This window comes from Spinacia oleracea, chromosome 5 (genome assembly GCF_020520425.1).
Source record: "Spinacia oleracea cultivar Varoflay chromosome 5, BTI_SOV_V1, whole genome shotgun sequence".
Classification (NCBI taxonomy): Eukaryota; Viridiplantae; Streptophyta; class Magnoliopsida; order Caryophyllales; family Amaranthaceae; genus Spinacia; species Spinacia oleracea.
The window spans coordinates 31,427,024-31,450,332 of NC_079491.1; the positions used below are offsets into that span (position 1 = coordinate 31,427,024).

The 23,309-nt window shown below is 36.2% G+C and overlaps 2 protein-coding genes across 2 annotated transcripts; both read left to right on the top strand.

The window, feature by feature from the left end:
• Positions 1 to 2,467: 2,467 nt before the first annotated feature.
• LOC130462101 (uncharacterized) lies at positions 2,468 to 3,283 on the top strand. The gene is made up of 2 exons (XM_056830455.1): positions 2,468 to 3,073; positions 3,146 to 3,283. The coding sequence occupies exons 1-2, from the start codon at positions 2,534 to 2,536 to the stop codon at positions 3,251 to 3,253; spliced, it is 648 nt and encodes a 215-aa protein (XP_056686433.1). The 5' UTR covers positions 2,468 to 2,533; the 3' UTR covers positions 3,254 to 3,283.
• Positions 3,284 to 3,882: 599 nt separating this feature from the next.
• LOC130459102 (proline-rich receptor-like protein kinase PERK10) lies at positions 3,883 to 6,481 on the top strand. Its single transcript, XM_056829493.1, has 6 exons — positions 3,883 to 4,889; positions 4,976 to 5,069; positions 5,390 to 5,482; positions 5,602 to 5,778; positions 6,109 to 6,215; positions 6,295 to 6,481. The coding sequence occupies exons 1-6, from the start codon at positions 3,883 to 3,885 to the stop codon at positions 6,479 to 6,481; spliced, it is 1,665 nt and encodes a 554-aa protein (XP_056685471.1).
• Positions 6,482 to 23,309: the final 16,828 nt, after the last annotated feature.

Here is a 23,309-nt window from a genome sequence, read left to right on the forward strand (position 1 = left end):
ACATGGACGAACTCCATTAATAAAGGAAATAGAAATTAATGCGGTGTTGGTAGTTCCCGAAAATGTCTGTTCAAGAGGGGTAATTGGAGGAGTAAGAATAACAAATAATTAATTAGTTTTGTACTTTAGCAAAAACAAAATGTTATTATTATACATATTACTATTTCTAGTTAACTTTGGCTAGAAAAGAAAGATAAGGTCCCAATTATATTGATAAAAAAAAGTAAAAATAAAGTCCCAATTGGTGATTTTTTTTTTTAAACTTAGACCCAAATCAATCTGATATGTATTTCAAGATACATATTACTCCACTAAACGATAAAATAGGGATAAGACAAACATTAAAACATGTGCCATTTTTCAAATAACAGATGTCATTTTTCAAAAGCAGATGCCATTTTTCAAAAACCGATGCCATTTTCAAAAAAAATTGATTTTGTCCTTTTGTGTTTATATTTAGCTTATTTTATCGTTTAGTGGGGGTAATATAAATCTTGAAATACATATCAGATATTGATTTATATTTCCTCCAAATCAGTAGCTTAATTCATACAAATGTATTTGGCCGAACATTACTTTTCGAGAAATTCCTAAACAATCTACCAGATTAACGAGATACGTTAATCTGTGGGCTTAGCTGTAGTTTGTTGAAAAAATAAGGGCAATAATGTAATTCTGTCTGTAACGTTGTGAAGCTGACGTTAATTGACGTTAAATTTGATGGAGTAAACGGGCGTTAACGGGGTGTGAAAGTAACTGAACAGTAACAGTTTATTTTGGGCGGTTAAATCGAAATAAAGGCTGATTCCCAAATTTTCTACCCAAAATATATTCTCATTCTCTCCTAATAGCGTCTCTCTCCTCTGGTTTCTCTTTCAACAACCTTCAATTCCAGTTCAATTGCTTGGGCGATTAATGTATGCAATCCGGTAAGTCCTCAATTACTTGAATTTTGTATAGTAATTAGTTATTTAATTTTGATTATGTGATGAAAAAGTATGGAAAGTAGATGAATTGGTTAGGGAAAACAGGCGAATTGATTAGAACTTAGTTGTTGAATTGGTTAATTTCAAAATGATTTCTTGCCTTGTTTCATGTCAATTGTAGTTCAAATTCAGGGATAGCTGTCGAGTAATGTTGTGTAATTGTCAATAGTAAAGTGAAATGTGGATCGTGAACGGTTAGAAGTAAAAAATGTCACTAATCATGGTTAGTCCTATGTGGGTTGAATACTCGAATAGAATATAATGGGATTGGATTAGTCCCAAATTGTGATAGTAGTATTATGCTGATAGAATGTAAGTCGTTGAATGACATGTTTCCATTAATTAGGTAATACAGGGTGTTGATTTAAGGTGAAAGAATGGGCAGAAAGATAACTAGATCTGGAAAACGTGGGAAAGTGATTTTAAATTCTTAAGAAGGAGGTAATAGCGTAGTTGATAGCAGTTCGAGAAGTGAGCAAGATGACAGTGACGATGAGGATTTTAAGGCTGATGGCTATCAAGACTTAGTTGATGATGATGATGATGATGAGGTTGTACAGTTGGATGTTGGTAGTGGTGTGAAACGGAAGCGGGGGCGATCCAAGGTTTGTTTTTCCCGGTTGTAGTTTAAGTAATATAAGTATTAGCCAAATATGTTATTAATGAAATATTGATTTGGGCAGGGAACGGCAACCAAACCGGTGAAGACCAAAGAACCGATGACAACCGAAAAGAGAGGTGTCGTGGAGAAAGTCACTCTACACACACGAGTATTCACGGTGGGTTGATTTAAAACTATGTAGTTGAGTTGCTTTGTTATGGTGTATATAGATTTAAACCGAAAATATTGCTTAAGTTGATTGTGCAGGACAATAGTTTGACAAAGGGGGGTGAAGTGAAGGAAGCCCGGGGGGGTGTTGAAAGTCCTACATCGTGGAATTAAAGGACGGGTATGAATTCCCATTCATTGTAGTTGTTGTGTTATTAATTAAATGTGAAATGTCTGTTGTTTGTTGTAAATTTTGGATTATTTGTGTGAAATATGAATATTGTGCATTTGGGTGGTATTTGGTGAATGTATGTCGTAGACACATAGTGATTATAGAATTGGATGAATGTGATATCGAGTAGTTAATATATGGCTTAAGTAGTTTGGTACCTTTAGTAAAGATGTGCCTTTTGTAGTTGACTATAATTGAGTGAGTAATGGAGAACAGGTTTGTTTGTCTGTTGTTGTAATAGTACTATCTGAATGTATCTTTTTAATTTTTTAAAAAATATGATACAGATAGTTTGTATTTGTTAGCAGATAAATAATGAAATATGTTAAACCAGTAAGTAAATTTGTTTGTGATATAAGATATGAAAAAATGAGAATGAAAAATTTGTTTTTACAGACGGCAACCATAAACTGCAAAGTTGAAGCGTTTGGAAGAATATTACACAGGTTTGATAATCGTAGGAAGCAGTGGGTTTGTGAATTGGGATTCGAAGGCCTGTATCACTTGTGCGGGAAGAACTTACCCCGTAACTTTGTGTATTGGTTGATGACACGTGTGGACCCTGTAAATCAACTTTTTAGAGGGACGAATGGAGTAGATGTCCCAATGAACAAAAACCAGGTTAGGTGGATACTTGGTCTTCCAAATGGGGAGAAGGTAATCCCCACGAATGAAGGTGATGCTGATGAACAAATGAAAACCGCGGCCCAAAATGTACTGAGGTTATATGGGCGAACATGGCAGAGTGTAAACCCTAGGAAGCGGTCTGATATGATTTATACATATGCAATTCCGGTAAATCCAAAATTTCTTGAAAGATTGGAGGGTGATTGGGGGGAAAATGACGAGCAGGAGTTTAAGACGATGTTCTTGATAGCTACACTTGGGATGGTCCTATGTCCGACACAATGTATAAGATTAAGTACTGGTACGATATACGCGTGCACACTTGGAATGCATTCAAGGCAATATGATTGGTGCAAGCTAGTGTATGATTTCTTCATTGAAAGGGCCAAAGTGTTCTGTAGGGACTTCTACACATACGGGTGGACTAAAGGAGTAGGTGCTTGCACCATGTTTTTAGTGGTGAGTGTCCTATTAAAAGCACATTGTTAAATATTGATTTTGAATAATTTTGAAGTGTTTGTGTGAAATTAGATTTTGTATCTGGATCGACTCGATAGAATTCCCGTTCAGTGGGGCGTTTTCCCTAGGCTGAAGGCATGGGACATGAAGGAGATTCTTGAAGCTAAGAGAGCTGATTGAGAATCTGGAAAAAAAGGAGACTACGGTGTTCTAGGGGTAAGTAAATATTTTGCTTAATTATTGTTTTGTGGAAATTGTTTAATTTTAGTGCTGACTTGTATATATAGGTTCATATGGAAGATGAGTTTGCGACGGAATTAATGTATATATTAAAACTTAGTAAAATAAAGAAAATATTGACGGGGTATTTACCTTGCAAATAAAGTAAGGTTAATAAGTCTAAAACATTTAATCCAACGATGTTGACGGGGTTAAAAATATTTCAGTTGTGAATACTGTACCTAGAATAGTAATATTAATAAGAATTTGTGTATTTCTATGTTGTAGTGTGTTGTGGTTGCGTACGGGGAAACACAACACCCGAGGGCCACCAAGGACAGTCATGGTCCTGTTGAAGAGGTGATTTTTTGTCCATTTCACTTAAATATTGGGTTAAACAATTTTGTAATGAACAAATGTATCGTTTTTTTGTCAATTTTAGGTATATATTCCGGTAATGGACAATGAAATTTTGAGGTTAAAACCAAGAAAGAAAGGAAATAGTGAAAGGAATCCCATGAAGATGAGACAGATGGCTAAGGAGCGGGCAAAAAAAAAACAGTGTTGAGTTAGAACAGTTTGAACTCGATATGGATACTATGAATGAGGAGGCAAGGATAACACCTCCCCCACCCCGACCCGAATCTCTAAGTGAACGATGCCAACAGGTTACATCCTCCCCACCCCCACAACACAAGGTTACACCTCCCCTCCCTTCACCAAAGGTTCCCCCACCTCAACCAAAGGTTACTTCTCCACTTCGTCCCCCATCCTTACCCAAAGTAACTTCTCCACTACCTCCCCCATCCCCACCAAAGGTAACTTCTCCCCTTCCTCCCCCATCCCCACCAAAGGTAATTTCTCCCCTTCCTCCCCCATCCCCACCAAAGGTAACTTCTCCCCTTCCTCCCACATCCCTACCAAAGGTTACTTCTCCCCTTCCTCCCCCGTCCCCACCAAAGGTAACTTTTCCCCTTCCTCCCCCGTCCCCACCAAAGGTAACAACTCCCCTTCCTCCCCCATCCCCACCAAAGGTTACTTCTCCCCTTCCTCCCACATCCCCACCAAAGGTTACTTCTCCCCTTCCTCCCCCGTCCCCACCAAAGGTAACAGCTCCCCTTCCTCCCCCATCCCCACCAAAGGTTACTTCTCCACTCCCTCACCCATCCCCACCAAAAGTAACTTCTCCACTCCCTCACCCATCCCCACCACAGTTTACACTTCCTCGAAGTCCCCAACTTTGTGTTGATCCTATTGGAGGTGCAAACATGGAAGCGGTGGTTAGTGAATTAATGGCATCACCACTACCCGGGAGTTTGGATAGGGAGAGAGGCAAAGATATTGTTTGCGGTTTGTCAGTCGTTTCCCCAGGAGATGATATTGAGTGTGACAACAAGATGGATGGGCTCCTTGCTTCAAGCGCCCTACTTTTTCAGAGGTCTCGTCCGCGTCGTGGGAGGAAAAAGAGGGTTGCCCTAGCTGATAGAGGTCGTGGGTGGTTTACAAGTGAAATAAAAAAATTCAGCTATAACCTTGTTGAGTTTGTCAACCACAATGGTGGTTTACTTTCGGGTCGCGGTAATTTGAAAGGATTGAGGTATGTAAATTATGTTGTTGAGAAGATGAAAATGTGTCCAGTTTCATAGTTCGAATCAATGATTGTTTATGATTGTGTTTTAATAGCCTGAATGTGATGATTAAATGTGGAGATGGGAGCAATTGTAACATGCACCAGTGCAAAGCAGTGGCACAGCTGAATGGTTGTGTTCATAAGCAGGTAACTGGTGATGACATAGTTAATTCAATACAATATGTGACATGTTTAAAACAATCACATCAATTTCTTAATTCAATACAAAATATCTTAATTTTATAATTATGGATAATACAAATTTACAGTCATTTGAACTAAACATTTTTAGTTAAAGTTGGTTGATATATTATCAGTACTTATAAAATGTACTATCTGACATAAATATTTTCCCTAAAGTCACACACAGCAAATTTTAGGCTCTCGCGTAGCATATTAACACTATCTTCTGTGTACCATTTTTGTGTAGCATTTTTTGTTACAAATAACTTTGTTTTGAATTGCAGTATGTGGACACGGTTGCAAAACTCTACAATTCCATGTGGGCTGGCAAATATTTAGGGAGGAGTATGCGGTACATGTTGACCTCCGTGTTTTCGGTAATATGATTTTAACATTAACCATAACGTAAATACTTATTTGACATAATATATTGATTATTACATGAAATAAACAATTATGTCACATAATACGAGGTTTACAATTTCACATAATACAGGAAAAGGTAATGAAATTTGCTGCAGACTGCCGTGATGGTGTGCATAATTCCGCGGTAGATCGGAGTAGATTAGCAAATTGGATGTCAAAGGAGAGGGAAAAAATGAAGGTAGCATCCCATTTAGGAGAAGAAGATCAGCACACCGAAACCGGTACAGTTTTTTCCAGAATATCGGAGGTAAAATTGTTTTAATACTTATAATGTAAGTTAATATGTTGGAGTAGTTGTACTTTTATTTATAACGGTGTAAGGTTACGCTATGGAGTTGTTCATTCCAGTACTTGAAAACTCGGGACCCCATACAAACCATTGGTGGTGTCTTGTTGTATCTGCTGACCCACCAACCATATACGTGATTGACTCCTTGATTACCAATCCTGTGGAAGAGCGTAAAAATGAAATCGATGGACTGGTAATAACGAAATAGGAACGCATTCTACTTACTGACTTCATTAAACGTCCAACTTTGTGTTAATTGTGCTAATGCATTGTTTTGAATGTTTACAGCTTATTGGGGTTGACAAGCTCCTTTTCGGTGGTGAAGATGGAGATGGTTGGGGCGAGCTGCTTTCGTGGGAAAGGCGTCGAATGGATATAGACATCCAGAAAGACACGTGCGTATTAGTTTAATGTTTTAGTTGGGTTTTATTATTCATATGTTGTGTAGTTCTGAAGGTTTACATTTTTCCGCAGCCATAGTTGTGGTGTCCGGATGCTGCTAGCTATTAAGGACTTCGCTAAAGGATACGAGTCGCTCCGCATAACAGACTTGGAAGAAGCGCGACGGTTGTTGTTGACCCAGGATATTCTTTCCCCGTTCAATCTGGAGCGGGATCGTATAAAAGAGCTGGTGAACGGTGCCAACAGGAAAAAACTTTAACGTCATTTGTTGATTATGTTGTTATAATATTTATTCAGATTTGAGATTATACCAGAAAAGCCCGCATGGCTGGTTGTACATGGCAAGGCCCATAAGAACAAAAATCCAATTTTAGTATGCTTGTGTTGACCCAATGGGCCCAATGAACCCTTGTGTTGGACCATAATGAACCCCTTTGACCCATAATCACCAAATATGTATGTTAGCCCAATGTACTTATTCAATAAAGCACACTTCTGTAGTTGTGTTCAGATTGTCTGTCACATTGGAGCACACACAAACAAATATTCATTTATGATTTCATATTTCCCGGTCAGTTGATTTAAATATATATATATATATATATATATATATATATATATATATATATATATATATATATATATATATATATATATATATATATATATATCCGTTAAAAAATATAAACGACGACCTGACTATTATTCTTAATTACAAGTTAGAAACATGGAATGAGTATAAGACGTTAATTTTACTAGATAGGGTCATTTAGTTCGAATACGAACCGGGATGGCGTGGGGCGATGATCAATTGTAACCTAGTACAGTTAACCGCAGAAATTATTGGAATGTGGTGTAGGAGTTAATCACGTCTTATAATGATTTCCAAAGCCCAGTAATGTGGATCCATATTTGGCGGTTTTTGTATAAATATTGGTTACTTAAACCCGAAAAATCAGAATTCAATTTGTCCAAGAAACGGATCTCTAACTTCAAAATCCAAAGCCTAGTATGTAATACCCAATAAATCAATTACTTATTTTGTCCTTGTGTAAAACCCAAAAAATTAGATTATTTTGTCCAAATAACAAATGTTTAACTTGAAAATTCAAAGCCCAGTAAGTTCTTGATCCCAGAGACCAATAACTCAATAAGAGATGAAAATATAAGATCTGTTGGGTCGACCCGAACCCAACAGATCTGGGTCTTGTACATGCATCTGTGAATCCGACACTGAAAGTGACCGACCGGCCCAATTCACCCCGAACGAACCAGATAATAATTTTTATAAACTGACCCAACCAACCAGATAATAGTTCCCTATTTTTTGTATATGTGGAATATGTTTATTTTTAAAATTGGAAAAAAAATATCCAGGTAGATAGTATATATTATTTTATTAGATAAAAAAGTGGGTTTTGTAGACAATTATGAGATGTGATGATGTAATAGTTGTCAAATTCTGTGGAATTATTCGGGACATGACATGACTACACCATGCAACCATTCTGCACCACCATTCCAAATCTACAAAATAAATAGACTACTAGGGGCCAATATTTTATTCTTTTAATCCTGTATAATAAAATAAAAAAAATAAAATAAATAAATAAATATTGTATTTTCTACTCCTTTTGGAAATATAGTAACATTTTCCTATAAAATGCATCTCCGATACATTGTCCCTCAAACATTAAGAAATAGCTAAAAACCTAGATAAAAGCTTTCTCGTCATGGTTGATCCATTTAACCATGTCTTTTTGAGATTACCCTCCCCAATTTCCATTACATACAACGCTCCTCCTAACAGTGACGTACCTGAAGCAAATATCAACAATCTTAATTTTTATCTGAATGAATCTAAGGTGGAGATCTTTGATGCCATTACGGTTGACGTCATTCGTAATATAATAAGAAACGAAAATACGTCAATCGAAGAGTATAAGGAGATGAAATCACTAAATGATGATTTCCAAGTACGTCCTGCGCACCTCCCCAACGTGTCCGACCTTTTTGGGCTTAGTGAAGCCTTCAAGTTTTACATCCTGGGTGTTTTAGAAAAACTTGATGAAACAAACTCCAGCAAATACATTCCTGACCATGTATTGAACATGGTTGATCCGCGACCAGTAATCAATTGGGCAGGCCCATTATACTTGTTAGTTGGGCCTACTACGATCCGTATGGCATCGTACTCGGATGCAGTCCATGTCATGGAAATGCATCGTGATAATAGTATTAGCTTTTTCGAAATATTTCCATTAGACCATAATGTAAGGTCGCATGAGGTTTTCGTAAGGTGCGAGAATTATGCGCGGTGGCCTGGTTATTACCATGTACCAAATTGGTCAAGGTTTGTATGTTGGAACGTTAGGGGAATGGCAAGGGAATCTTTTATTGAAAATTTCCAGATTATGTACGCCTTACATCGACCAGTCGTAGTTGTTATACTCGAGTCGAGATTGTCTTTTGAAAACATTGAACTAATTGTTCAAAGATTACCTGCTAGGTATGCTTATTCCACATTTGGCCCAGTTGGTTTTGGTGGTGGGGTCGTAGTATTATGGATGGATGTATCTGTTAGCATTGTTATCGGATATCATAATAGGAGGGAGACTATGGTAGCGGAATTTGCTTTCGAAGTAACACTCGTATAGATTAATTTATACTTGAACACATTTGCGCATGAAAAGTAAACTTTATTTATGTTTTATTTTATTTTACAGGGCATTGCACCCAGACCATCGGCCAGGCGTAGATTATTCATAGGCGAGGATGCTGGAAGTTCATCCACAAACTCACGTGATAATCTAGATTAATAATAACGTAGATTAATATATGGTCGTCTGTTTAACCAAGTAATGGTTAGCTCTTTATAATGTATTGTATTTTTTATTTATATTTATGTATTTATGTTTAATTTTTTTCATAGGCTTAATTTTGCATAAATAAAAAAAAAGGTTCACAAATTACAACAAATTACATAACACACTAAAAGCAAACATAACGATAAACAGAGATAGCAAGATATCCTCCGTTGGTCATATGGTTGTTGACTTGACTTTGTTTACATCACCACATATCAAGTAGCATGCCAAAACCTTTCATGCCAAATCCTTTCGAAAATTATTTAATGACACGCACGTTAAAATAGGACCATACGACACGTTAAAATAGGACCATACGACACTATTGTAATAGGAACCATGGTTTTACCCATACTAGTTAACAAACTAGTCTTACTGAATAAAGGCATATAAAATCGAACCGTTGACAATATTCGCACTTTGAACAGTTTGTAAATGAGTTATTTTTTCCCCTTGATGCATAAATTCCATAGTGTTAGGCTGCACACACATTGCCTCGGCATAAGCAGCATACACCTTTTCCATTGTGTCTGTAACTTTAGCCTCAACCGAATAATCTATCGGTTTGTTATACACCGGACGGATTAAAAACCTCTTAACAAAAGTATTTACGTTCATTCCCTCGACCTGTAATGCGAAATATCGGGGATTAGCATAGAGTTAGCATAAAAATATATACATGTTACAGTGATGGAAAAAAAGTTTGTCCTTACGTGGCCATTGACAGAAAAAACTTCTCCGTTCTTAATGTTCAGCTCTTTAACAATGACTTTGATTTTTGGGAAACCTTTATGTCCTGCCCTAGTGATTGAGAATTCTTGGGCTGGATAACCAATGCGACGCGCGTAATCATTGGTTATTCTGATCATAGTTTCATCTGGGTGGAGTACGTATTTAACACCTGGATCGTCTTCTGACTCGCTCCTAACCAAGATTGTGACCATGCCTTCGCCTAGGACAGGCGGGGAAAAGGGCACTGGAGGGTATGGAAAATTTGGTGTTGGTGCTAATTTTAGACCCCAAGAATTAACTTTGGGTGACGGACTCGAACAAGTGGATGAGTTCGTGTCAGATGATGTGCTAAAGGGGTTTGACGTGGCTGAGAATGTCATGGAAGTGTATGTGGAGTTGTTTGAGGAAAATGAGACGTATGGCTCGACGGAGTCCGACGCGCCAGACGACGAGTATGCAGGCAAAACTAAAGGTGGGTTAGATGATAAACTATGACCATAAGAAACAGACATTCTCTATGATGATAAGTTGACAAATTGGGGGATGTTGGAAACAACAAAATGATTTTGACAAAGACACAAGAACAAGTGGAATTTCGTAGTAACAATAGTAGTTGTATTTATACTGTTGTTTCTAAAACCCTAGTAAAGGAATTGGATGTGTCACTAGTGGATTTCCCTTGTTGGGCGCCAATATAGATAACACTTAGAGCCATTTGGCGCCAAAATATCCTAATTACTTCATAATGCATGTGGCACACTAATTATGTAAGAAGGAATTACATTGAGTGGTTATGTAAGAAGGAATGACATTGAGTGATCGGTTAGTAATAAAAAAAACCTTAAATATAGGTGATGCGTGATAATATAACTAACAGTTTAATTTCATTATATTTAAACCGGAAATTACATGTAGATATATATTAAAATGTTTTGCGCCCATAAAATGTAAAATTAGTTGAACGACGCCATTTCCTAGGTCCGAACCAAGATGGCCAAACACAATATATATGGGTATACATTTATGTCGTTAGTTATTTATAAGCTGGTGTTTTAAAAAAATATTGGGATAAGATCAATTTTCTTATAATGGTCAGTTATTTCTTATCCACCGTGTTCATTGGATTATTTGCAAAAAATTGGTTTAGAATTTTATTCCTACCAAAGGGGAGATTAATAAATTTGGGTTATGCTTAATATTGGGCCGCATAATACTGTAGTTGATTGAGACTTATGTGGGAGAGATAATGTCAGGTAGCAATACCTTGATGGCCAAGTGTCCTCAATTCCTCATGAATAGTGTAAAATTTGGCGCCAAATGCTTTAAGATAAGTAGCAGAGTTGGCGCCAAATGCTTTAAGATAAGTAGCAGAGTTGGCGCCTAATGATACAGCGTTCTAGCATTTATTAAGTTCATTTTATAAGAAAATTAACATTCTTGTGCAAGATTTGGCCGTAAAAGTTCCAAATACACATTTATTATTAAGAAATTTTAACATCGCATAATCACCAAAGAATATCAAAAGTGTACTAGGATGGTCAATATCTAATCCACCCCTAAGTATGAGAGGAGCCCTACATCAATTGATTCTGGATCGGTGGCGTGTAAATTGGATCATATTTTCGTAGAATCGTAACATCCGAATCGGGAGCTTAACTATCACAAGATCGTAAGATAGATCTGAGTCGGGGGTTAAACAACACTAAGTATCATATATGAGTTAAGATCATGAGATACTACATCGATTACGATCTAACCTAAGTTCCGGATCATCGGTGTGTTTTATGGATCTTATGGACGTAGAATCGTACGATCCGATGCAGAAGTATAACATCGTAAGATCAAAATCGGGCGTTTACCAACCCCCAAGTATAAGATCTAATCCACCCCTAAGTATGAGAGGAGCCCTACATCGATTATGGATCGGTGGCGTGTAAGTTGGATCATATTGTCGTAGCATCGTAACATCCGAATCGGGAGCTTAACTATCACAAGATCGTAAGATAGATCTGAATCGGGGGTTAAACAACACTAAGTATCATATATGAGTTAAGATCATGAGATACCACATCGATTACGATCTAACCTAAGTTCCGGATCATCGGTGTGTTTTATGGATCTTATGGACGTAGAATCGTACGATCCGATGCAGAAGTATAACATTGTAAGATCAAAATCGGGCGTTTACCAACCCCTAAGTATAAGATCTAATCCACCCCTAAGTATGAGAGGAGCCCTACATCGATTGATTATGGATCGGTGGCGTGTAAATTGGATCATATTGTCGTAGAATCGTAACATCCGAATCGGGAGCTTAACTATCACAAGATCGTAAGATAGATCTGAGTCGGGGGTTAAACAACACCAAGTATCATATATGAGTTAAGATCATGAGATACTACATCGATTACGATCTAACCTAAGTTCCGGATCATCGGTGTGTTTTATGGATCTTATGGACGTAGAATCGTACGATCCGATGCAGAAGTATAACATCGTAAGATCAAAATCGGGCGTTTACCAACCCCCAAGTATAATATCTAATCCACCCCTAAGTATGAGAGGAGCCCTACATCGATTATGGATCGGTGGCGTGTAAGTTGGATCATATTGTCGTAGCATCGTAACATCCGAATCGGGAGCTTAACTATCACAAGATCGTAAGATAGATCTGAATCGGGGGTTAAACAACACTAAGTATCATATCTGAGTTAAGATCATGAGATACCACATCGATTACGATCTAACCTAAGTTCCGGATCATCGGTGTGTTTTATGGATCTTATGGACGTAGAATCGTACGATCCGATGCAGAAGTATAACATCGTAAGATCAAAATCGGGCGTTTACCAACCCCTAAGTATAAGATCTAATCCACCCCTAAGTATGAGAGGAGCCCTACATCGATTGATTATGGATCGGTGGCGTGTAAATTGGATCATATTGTCGTAGAATTGTAACATCCGAATCGGGAGCTTAACTATCACAAGATCGTAAAATAGATTTGAGTCGGGGGTTAAACAACACTAAGTATCATATATGAGTTAAGATCATGAGATACTACATCGATTACGATCTAACCTAAGTTCCGGATCATCGGTGTGTTTTATGGATCTTATGGACGTAGAATCGTACGATCCGATACAGAAGTATAACATCGTAAGATCAAAATCGGGCGTTTACCAACCCCCAAGTATAAGATCTAATCCACCCCTAAGTATGAGAGGAGCCCTACATCGATTATGGATCGGTGGCGTGTAAGTTGGATCATATTGTCGTAGCATCGTAACATCCGAATCGGGAGCTTAACTATCACAAGATCGTAAGATAGATCTGAATCGGGGGTTAAACAACACTAAGTATCATATATGAGTTAAGATCATGAGATACCACATCGATTACGATCTAACCTAAGTTCCGGATCATCGGTGTGTTTTATGGATCTTATGGACGTAGAATCGTACGATCCGATGCAGAAGTATAACATCGTAAGATCAAAATCGGGCGTTTACCAACCCCTAAGTATAAGATCTAATCCACCCCTAAGTATGAGAGGAGCCCTACATCGATTGATTATGGATCGGTGGCGTGTAAATTGGATCATATTGTCGTAGAATCGTAACATCCGAATCGGGAGCTTAACTATCACAAGATCGTAAGATAAATCTGAGTCGGGGGTTAAACAAAACTAAGTATCATATATGAGTTAAGATCATGAGATACTACATCGATTACGATCTAACCTAAGTTCCGGATCATCGGTGTGTTTTATGGATCTTATGGACGTAGAATCGTACGATCCGATGCAGAAGTATAACATCGTAAGATCAAAATCGGGCGTTTACCAAACCCCAAGTATAAGATCTAATCCACCCCTAAGTATGAGAGGAGCCCTACATCGATTATGGATCGGTGGCGTGTAAGTTGGATCATATTGTCGTAGCATCGTAACATCCGAATCGGGAGCTTAACTATCATAAGATCGTAAGATAGATCTGAATCGGGGGTTAAACAACACTAAGTATCATATCTGAGTTAAGATCATGAGATACCACATCGATTACGATCTAACCTAAGTTCCGGATCATCGGTGTGTTTTATGGATCTTATGGACGTAGAATCGTACGATCCGATGCAGAAGTATAACATCGTAAGATCAAAATCGGGCGTTTACCAACCCCCAAGTATAATATCTAATCCACCCCTAAGTATGAGAGGAGCCCTACATCGATTGATTATGGATCGGTGGCGTGTAAATTGGATCATATTGTCGTAGAATCGTAACATCCGAATCGGGAGCTTAACTATCACAAGATCGTAATATAGATCTGAGTCGGGGGTTAAACAACACTAAGTATCATATCTGAGTTAAGATCATGAGATACCACATCGATTACGATCTAACCTAAGTTCCGGATCATCGGTGTGTTTTATGGATCTAATAAAGATGTGTTAACTTAAAAAATATTCATGAATAATAGGGGCGTTGTGACACTATATTCTAATTGGACCTTATAATTGTTATATGCGTATCCAATTGTTCTAAATTAAAAATTAGTTTACAAAAAATTAGTTTACAATAACTAAATTAAAAATTAGATTACAATATCTACATTAAAGTTGGTTGTTTATAACTTTATATTATTAATGTACCGTGCAAAACATACCAACATCATAGTGCAACAGTGCAATGCAACTCGTTCCCAATTTGTTACTAAAATACAGATTGTTATTGTTTTTGATGGAACGCAAATACTAAAATTTATAGCAAAAAAAAAAAATATTAAAAAGAGTGACGTAGTGGACTGCAATACATTGAGCCGCACATCACTGGCTTTGAATAAGACATTTGTGGGAGTAGAGTTGTGCAACTGTTCATGTGTCAGTAATGATAACAATTCACAAAAATGTCTACTACACATGGTAAAAAAGGTCACATCAAAGGAAATGTTGCTTGCTTATCTTTATTATCTTTACCGAGAAAACATCTTATCTGTAAAAAAGGATGGCTTTGCATATTCCACTATGTAGAATGTGCAATTTAGAAACATGATTTTTTAGACATTTGAAATTTAAAATGGATAATTATTTTTTATAATACGAGTTTCCTTTATAATGCATACGGGATATATTGTAAATTATTAATATGGTATTACAATAAATTTTTCCCTTGTATGCATAATAATGCGTACATAATTCGACCATAAATAACGTGACATTACATAATTCGTAAATGATCTATACCGTAGGGGCATAGATTATCCTAATCAAATACTTAAAAAACACCATACACTGATACACCACATAATTCGTAACTAAGTAGGGAATTAGATCAACCATCCACAAGTAGATTTGGAATCCTAGACACTACCTCTACGGCTCTACCTCAACAACAAGGCTAACACAGCAAACATAATCCACGAGATCACCAACACTGTGGAAAGATTTTTCTCAGAACGGGCGCAATTCATTAACTCGATTCTCGTGTGACAAAGCTCGTTCTTTATCTCTTGCAACTCTTCTTCTGCACTTTCTTTCTTCATATGGAGCTTTTTAATTTTGTCCTCCAAGTAACGGTTCTTCATCTCCAACTCAGCTATCTCTATATCCTGCTCTAGAATCTTAACTTCAAGATCATTGTACATTGGAATTTTTTTAATACAACCTTCTTCCATTACCCACTCAAAAAATTTGCATGCACTTGGACCCTGAAATTCATCAACATAACAACACTTAAATTTATAAACAATTGCAAACAAGAGATTAGTCGAGTATTTGGAAACTCACAGGCCAATTCGGGCACCCAAAGAACTGCTTGCCAGCATTGACTCCATTTTTAGCGGTCCGAATAACGGCAACTTCCTTGCAATAGCAAACCAGATTCGTGGTTTGTTCCCCGGAACCGGCTGGCGATTTTTGAGAAAGTTTCGAACCACTAGCCATTTTGTGTTAATAAAGAACCCAAGTTTATGAACTAGTCTGTGGAGATTTGGTTAAAAGATTGATGTAAACTATGAAAGTAGTGTTAATATATACTTCATGTAGCATGTTCTCCAACGGTCGAAAACCTCTTCACATTTATTATTTAAATTTCAAATTTGATCCGATGGATTGATGAGCTAAGAAAATCAAATGTCCACTTTTTGCAATCAACTTTTAGTTTTGCTTAAAAATTGTATTCTGTTTGTTGAACCAACTCAGAAAACAACACACAAGGACCAGTTTAACAATTTACAATTCCCAAACACAACATTTGTATTCGCGTTCCGATTTAACAGTGCAATGTACGATGAGAAAGTCATTGTAAAACACTCTTAAAAAGGTTAACATAACACATGTTCGATAATACGCGCATCTTGTTTATAGTCAATTACACAAGCATAAATCTATATTTTCTTTCAGTGTAGTATACACTTAATCAATTAATAATTTGTATAATGATTCTTTTAAGGTCATTATGACAATATACTTATAGTATTCCTTACATTCTAAAAAGAGTTGTACCTCTCTAAATGTTGTAATTTTGGCGGCAAAGTTTTTGGGGAAATGGGCGGGAAAGGTGATCTTATTTGGCGCTAAACTAAGGCCCATGGGAGTATATAAACACTCCTGCAACACAACTAAGTATTTAATTGTGTGATTGTTTTCCACCCAATATTCTCAATAACCAATCTTTGACCAACCATGTCTCTATCCCATGGTAACACTTTGCCTACGTACTCCTCGTGTGACTCGTCGGAATCCAACAATCCTTTCTTTGCAATAGCATCCAATGGCTCTACCAACGCCTCAACCCCCTTTAGCACATCAAGCTCAAATGAACTCTATTCCAATTCTTCCAACTCTTCCACGTCGTCCTTTCGGGCTCTATATGGTGCACGTGAACCTGAATTTTTGTCCCTAAGATCATCACCAGGCCTTTTTTATCAATGTCAACCCATTCAATTTTCACCACCATCACTTCCCTTTGACATGGTGACTATTTTGGTTAGGAGCACGTCAGAACATGACCAAGGTGTTCAATATGTACTCCATCCAGATGAAACTATGATTCGTGTGTACAACGATTATGCAAATCGCATAGGTTACGCTGTCCACAATATATCTATCCGAAGGCGCATTACACACTTTCCGATAATGGAAAAAACCGTAAAAGAACTTAAAATTGAGAATGGGGAGGTGTTTACCGTCGTAGGCCTCGTATGTTATACATTCAATTATTCGTCCCCATTCTGTAGTCTCTTTTGTTATAAATTGGTTTGTATAGTAATTTTTGTGCTAACATTAATTAATTTGCAGGTGGAAGGCATGAACGTAAACACCTACTTAAAGAGGTTTATTGTGCGTCCCGTTTTTAATGAACCGATAGATTTCCCAGTCGAGGCTATGGTAACGGACAGACTAAAGAAGGTGTATGTGGATTACGTTGAGGCTATGGGTGCGCGCACCAAGGACGTTCAATTTATGCATCAAGGGAAAATGTTAACTGATTTGCACACTATTCACAGTGCGAACATCAAAAACAAGTCTATTTTGTATGCTTTTATCCATTAAAAGGTTTAAAAATATATGCCCTTAAGATGTGTCACAACTTTTGCCACATACATCTGTAATGTCACTTTATGGTCGATTATTACTGTTTCATGCAACTCGTGTAGTTATCAATAAAAGTGTGACGCTATAGTTCATTATATCCCATATTTGGGGGGCATCCAAACTACTTTATTGTGTGGTAAAAACTCAAAACTAAAAGTAAACACAACTGGATTTCTTTATTAATATGCGAATTTATAATTTTTATTAGGTGGTTATTTATTAGGTGGTTTTTGGATATATAGAACAAGTATTATGTTTCATTAAATTTGAAATACGTAGGAACAAGACTATTAGTTACTAATACGTGGTCTATAAAATCCATTTTGATACGAGTTATTAAAACTCGGTCTCTAAATTAATCTTGAGACGAAATTGTACATAGAGTGTATAGAGACGGGTGCATATAAATTGTGTGTGACTAATGATCAAAATAGAAATAAATAGTCTGATTATATGATATCTGAAACAAAAATTAAGGGGCTATATTGCTATAATGGTTATTTCGTACATCAACTAATACGAAAATTAGCCTGCTTGGCTGCTAGCCTTTCGCCTCTAAAATAAAAAACAATAAGATACATCTAACATTGTATACAAAAAGATGTGTGCAGATAATATAAAAATATGATTTGACATGTCATTGACACAAATGTCAACAATCTGAAAATTTGAAATACACACCTCATGATGGCTAATCTCCTACTTTGAGTGTACCTAGTGTCTAGGAAAGGGGAACAAATCTTATATGTTATTGAAAATTCTGCCTCCTTTCATAATGAGCTTGTAATGAAGTGGGGAAATCAAATCATACCGAAGAGGATACAATTTAACAAATGAATTTTTTATTGACATTAGAAATGTCTATCATCCTAGTCCAAGTTTAAATGGATCATAAATTCATGGAGAACCTTTTTATCATCCGCGTACAACGTTTTAATTGTTTATTGAGGTTGACTAAGTCCGACCTAAATCCGACCTATTGCCATAGATATACTAAAAGAGGAATATGAGAATATTACACATTTTTTGATGTTGATATTGTGCTATTTATACTAAAAGAGGATTATAGAATAGAAGTATTGTAAAAATTATAAATTATGCCATTTACATGGAAATGTTATTCATTTACCATTTACTATTGTTGTCCTTTTGCGCCATGGTCATTTCCATAACTAGCCACTAATCCTTGAGGAGAACAGAAGCAATGCAAAGCTAAATAGTAACTTCCATACTTTGCTGTAGCTATGTGCACAAAACGTTATTTGATGGGTCTATAAATGGGACTGACACAATCTTATTGTCAGATTGGAAGAAACTTCCAAACATTTTGTCAGTCAATAAAATAAAATGTTTTTTAAATAATGCGCCCTATTATAAGAGCTAGTGTAAATACAAGATTATAAAATTATAATATTATTAACAATGGAGTAAAATACAAGGTTTTTCAAAATTGTGTTTAGTTTAGTTCGTATGTTGATTAGTAAAAAAATGTGTTTGGTTTAGGTCGCATGTTGATTAGTAGAAAAATGTGTTTGGTTTAGGTCGTATGTTGATTAGTAGAAAAATGTGTTTGGTTTAGGTCGTATGTTGATTAGTAAAAAATTGTGTTTGGTTTAGGTCGTATGTTGATTATAATCAACATATCACGTTAAACCTATGTAATAGGTTATAATGGTTATTCCGGACATGAAATCAATGTGATTAATAATGATTATTTGATTCCGGACATCAAATCTTGACCAATTCAGGACGGGTTAAGGTATTATAGACAATAGTGTTTGGTTCAGGTCGGGCAAACGCGTTCACAAGCTATAAGCTATAACACTAGTTTTATACAAGACATAGCTAGATAAAAAATGAGCAAAGTTATAAAACGTTAAATATTATATTTCCGCGTGAATATACACGGATACACCATAAGTCCTAGGTGGCATTATCATATGTATAACAGTTAAATGAAAAAAAAAATGTTGCAATTGTTAACAATTGGACCCAAATCCACCCATGAAGGAATTAGACCAACGCCCATTCCTAACCGTGCCCGTTGAAATGTTGTTTAATGAATGTCCTTATTCGTAAGATGGGGATGAATCTTAGTGACTTAAATCTAACGAACCCTTTTATTTCCCCTTTTATGGGGATGAATTAGGTATATAATGATACGACTTAAGTCCCCTCCAATTAAATGTATCGACATGTTTTAGTCCACTTCAAGTATGTACTTATTCATATGATTTTATGAATTAATGGCAAAACAAAACTATTGGATTGTTTAGAATGAAATAGATTATGATTTTATGAATTTTGGTATTCATCTTCAAGAAATAATATTGGATTGTTTAGAATGAAATAGATTACGTATTTAGATTTGAAGATTTGGGTAAATGAAAAGTTTTGTAAAAATACGTCAATATTGGTCTCATTCTATAGAGAAAAATAAAATAAAGCCGTTGGTATAAATTTTGTAAGTTTTTACTTTGTATTTTTTCAGATATTACCGTATGAACTTTAGGTAACGTTAATAATAATTTGAAAAAGAAACACAAACACAATTACTCTTATATTCTTGATAGCCAAGTGGTCATTTTCACCACTATTTATGTAGCCAATAAACGTAGGGGAGTAGGAGTGTGTAAGGAAACAAGTCTAGAAGCCTAGGACTAAATAGTAACTTGCCTCATTTGCTGTAGCTTTGTGCCCAAAACGTTGTTTGATGGGTGTGTAAATGGGTCTGACACAAACTCATTGTAAGATTTTAAGAAACTTCCAACCATTTTTTAATCAAAAAACAGCTAAAGTGGATATAATTTTATTTTGGAATAGCACTTGAACAGTTGAACTCTTGAAGTAGATTATTAAATGTCGAGGGGGGGCATGATATGCAATGTGACTTTGTGACACTGCATAAGGAACTAGGGATTGTGACATTGAGTACTTGAGTAGTAACCAACGCTAACCTAGTTTTTTCATTTGCCGTTGACCCACACATCAAACGATAAGGTAACTAAACCATGATATAAGTAAGAATGTCAATGAGCCGATATGCTAGAGTACAACTCGTAAAGTCGTAAGCAAGCTCGGTCAAAGCTCGGTCAAAGCTCGTTTGATATTAGCTCGATTATTTAGGCTCAATATGTGTTTTTATGGATTTTAGGTTGTTAACATAATATTTCGATCTCGCTTGTTTATTAAGGGTCGTTTGGTAAAAGCTCGATTATCAATATCTCGACTCGGATCAAGGGTGAAGTTAAACAGGCTACTCGTGACCTAAGGTCGAAAAAATGAAATCACCGATTAGGCCATAAGAGCCCTAAGAGAGTTAACCCCATGAATTGGGGTATTAGTTTAACCAAAAATCACCGATTATGCCCTTACTTGTTAAATTCCAATAATTGGGACCTCCTTTTTCCCGGTCAAATGTAACCATTTTAGTTATAAAAGGGATAGGTCCACGAGTTAAGAAATAAATATATTATTTTTTATGTATTAAAAATACTAACTAATTCATGATCCCTGAGGTTAACGTGGGTTAGTTGCCGGATTCTTAACCTTTGGTCCCTATCCTTGATCGAGTAAATATAAGTGAGGTCCCAATCGTGATTTTTGACGAAACTAATATTTTATTTATCATTCCTTTACCCTATTTTGTACGGTAATTAAAACTGACAATCAATATTTGCTTTAATAATGAACTAAGTGAATTTTAATATTTCTCCAAGGATACAAATCTCAATTTATTCTCAATGATACAAATCTCAATATTCCTCTAATCAGATTTTGTCACAACTTACCAATTACTGTAATTGTTGTCCGATATGATATTGACGAAAATGTAACAGGTATTACCAAACATTTACTTCATTTTTTTAATACTCTAAGAAATTAACCTTTAGCCAACACATTGCCCTAAACCCTAAACCCTAATTAAATATGACGTGGCATATACATTTCTATCTACTGTTTTATCACCCATGCACATAGTTAGAGTACGTCCATATATGCAAATATAGTGGTCCATAACTCCATATGCATGCACTTTGATAAAAACAATAGTGTTCCATGTGCCTTTTGTTTTTTGGCAAAAAATGTCATGGCAAACATTCCATTTGTTCGTAACTCAATAACATCAAAATACATCAATCATTCATTGTGTAGACTTCAATGCAGAGAGTAATAGTGTATGGGCTTTTATAAAGGAAAATTGCCCAAACTGTAGGGACCATTTTGAGTAAAATATACTTCATCCGTCTTTTAATACTCGCAACGTGTTCATTCTCAACACGCATGCCAATGAACAATTCTAATTATTTATATCTTAAATTATCTTAATGCAAATAATATAATAAAATGATAAAATGATATTTCAACCCGTTTATAAATGGGTCAACCTGATAACACCCCAACCCAAACCAATTGCCAACTCTACATATATGGACTTAAATGAACAACCTTGAAATATTAATTGACATTAGAAATGTCTAGAAGTGTAAATGGATCATAAATTCATGGAGAATCTTTTTATCAAACGCGCCCATTATCGACCCGCAAAACCCGACCAAATTTGACCCAGGCCGACCACCTGAAAACCAGGTATAGTTGTATATACTGACTTGTTTAAACATAGTGGCAGTTTTGTGTATTTTCGGTTCGGGTGATATCATGGGTTGGTTATAATTGACATAGTTAAATCTTCTTTGACATAGTTAAATCTTCCGGACATGAAATATATGTGAATAAATTGTGTTTGGTTTAGGTCGTATGTTGATTAGTAAAAAATTGTGTTTGGTTTAGATCGTGTGTTGATTATAATCAACACATCACGTTAGAGTAAAGTAATAGGTTATAATGGTTATTCCGGACATGAAATCAATGTGATTAATAATGATTAATAATGATTATTTGATTCCGGACATGAAATCTACACCAAATCAGGACGGGTTAAGGCAATATAGACAATCGTGTTTGGTTCAGGTCGGGCAAACGCGTTCACAAGCCATAAGACCTAGGTGGCATTATCATATGTATAAAAGTTAAATGAAAAAAAAAATGTTGCAATTGTTAATTGTTGATAATTAATAAACAAAAATATTGATTACAAGTCAAACATATCACACAATCTCATAATATTATAACATAATTTCCCATAAATAATGATTATTAATGATTAATGTGACAGGTAATAATAGGGTACGTATTGTAATCCGTTTTTTATAGTAATGGACAATCCGGTTAGCCTTGTAGATGGATTGAGTTTATCGGGATAGTTTACGGGGGATTTTATCGAGTAAAATCACTCTCAAAATCACTTAATTTTGGACACGAATCCAACCAACTCCAAGTCTCCAAGTCCCATAATGTCCCAATTAGGCTATTACCAATTGTTGACCTATCGGACCCGACAAAATGACAATTTTACCCCAAAAATAACTTACCATGGAAGCTAATGATTTTCTCTCTATCTGCAAAAAAAAAGCACTATTATGAGCTGCATTTATGAGCACGTGTACCCAATACCCCACCCCCCTCCAAATTCCACTTTAAATTCAATCCTTTTTTCACTCATCTTTACTTCATCTTCTCTCCCTTTTTCACTCCTCTTCAAATTCAAACCGAAAAATTGTCCGGTAGAAACGCCGCCATGATTTCCTCCTCTGTTGGCGTAATTGGCCCGCCTAACCACCCAATCCCAACACCAAGTAACCAAGCTTTCACCCTAGGCTTCGACCTTAACTTTCCACCAACTATGGTTGTTCCACCCACCTACAACAACCAAATCACTCACCAAAACAACTTGCATGTCCCCGGTCATGGGTCTGCCACAGTACCACCGGTGTTTCAAGGCGGTCACACCGATTTGCCGCCGCTTCCTGAGTCCTTGTTGCCAACCATGCC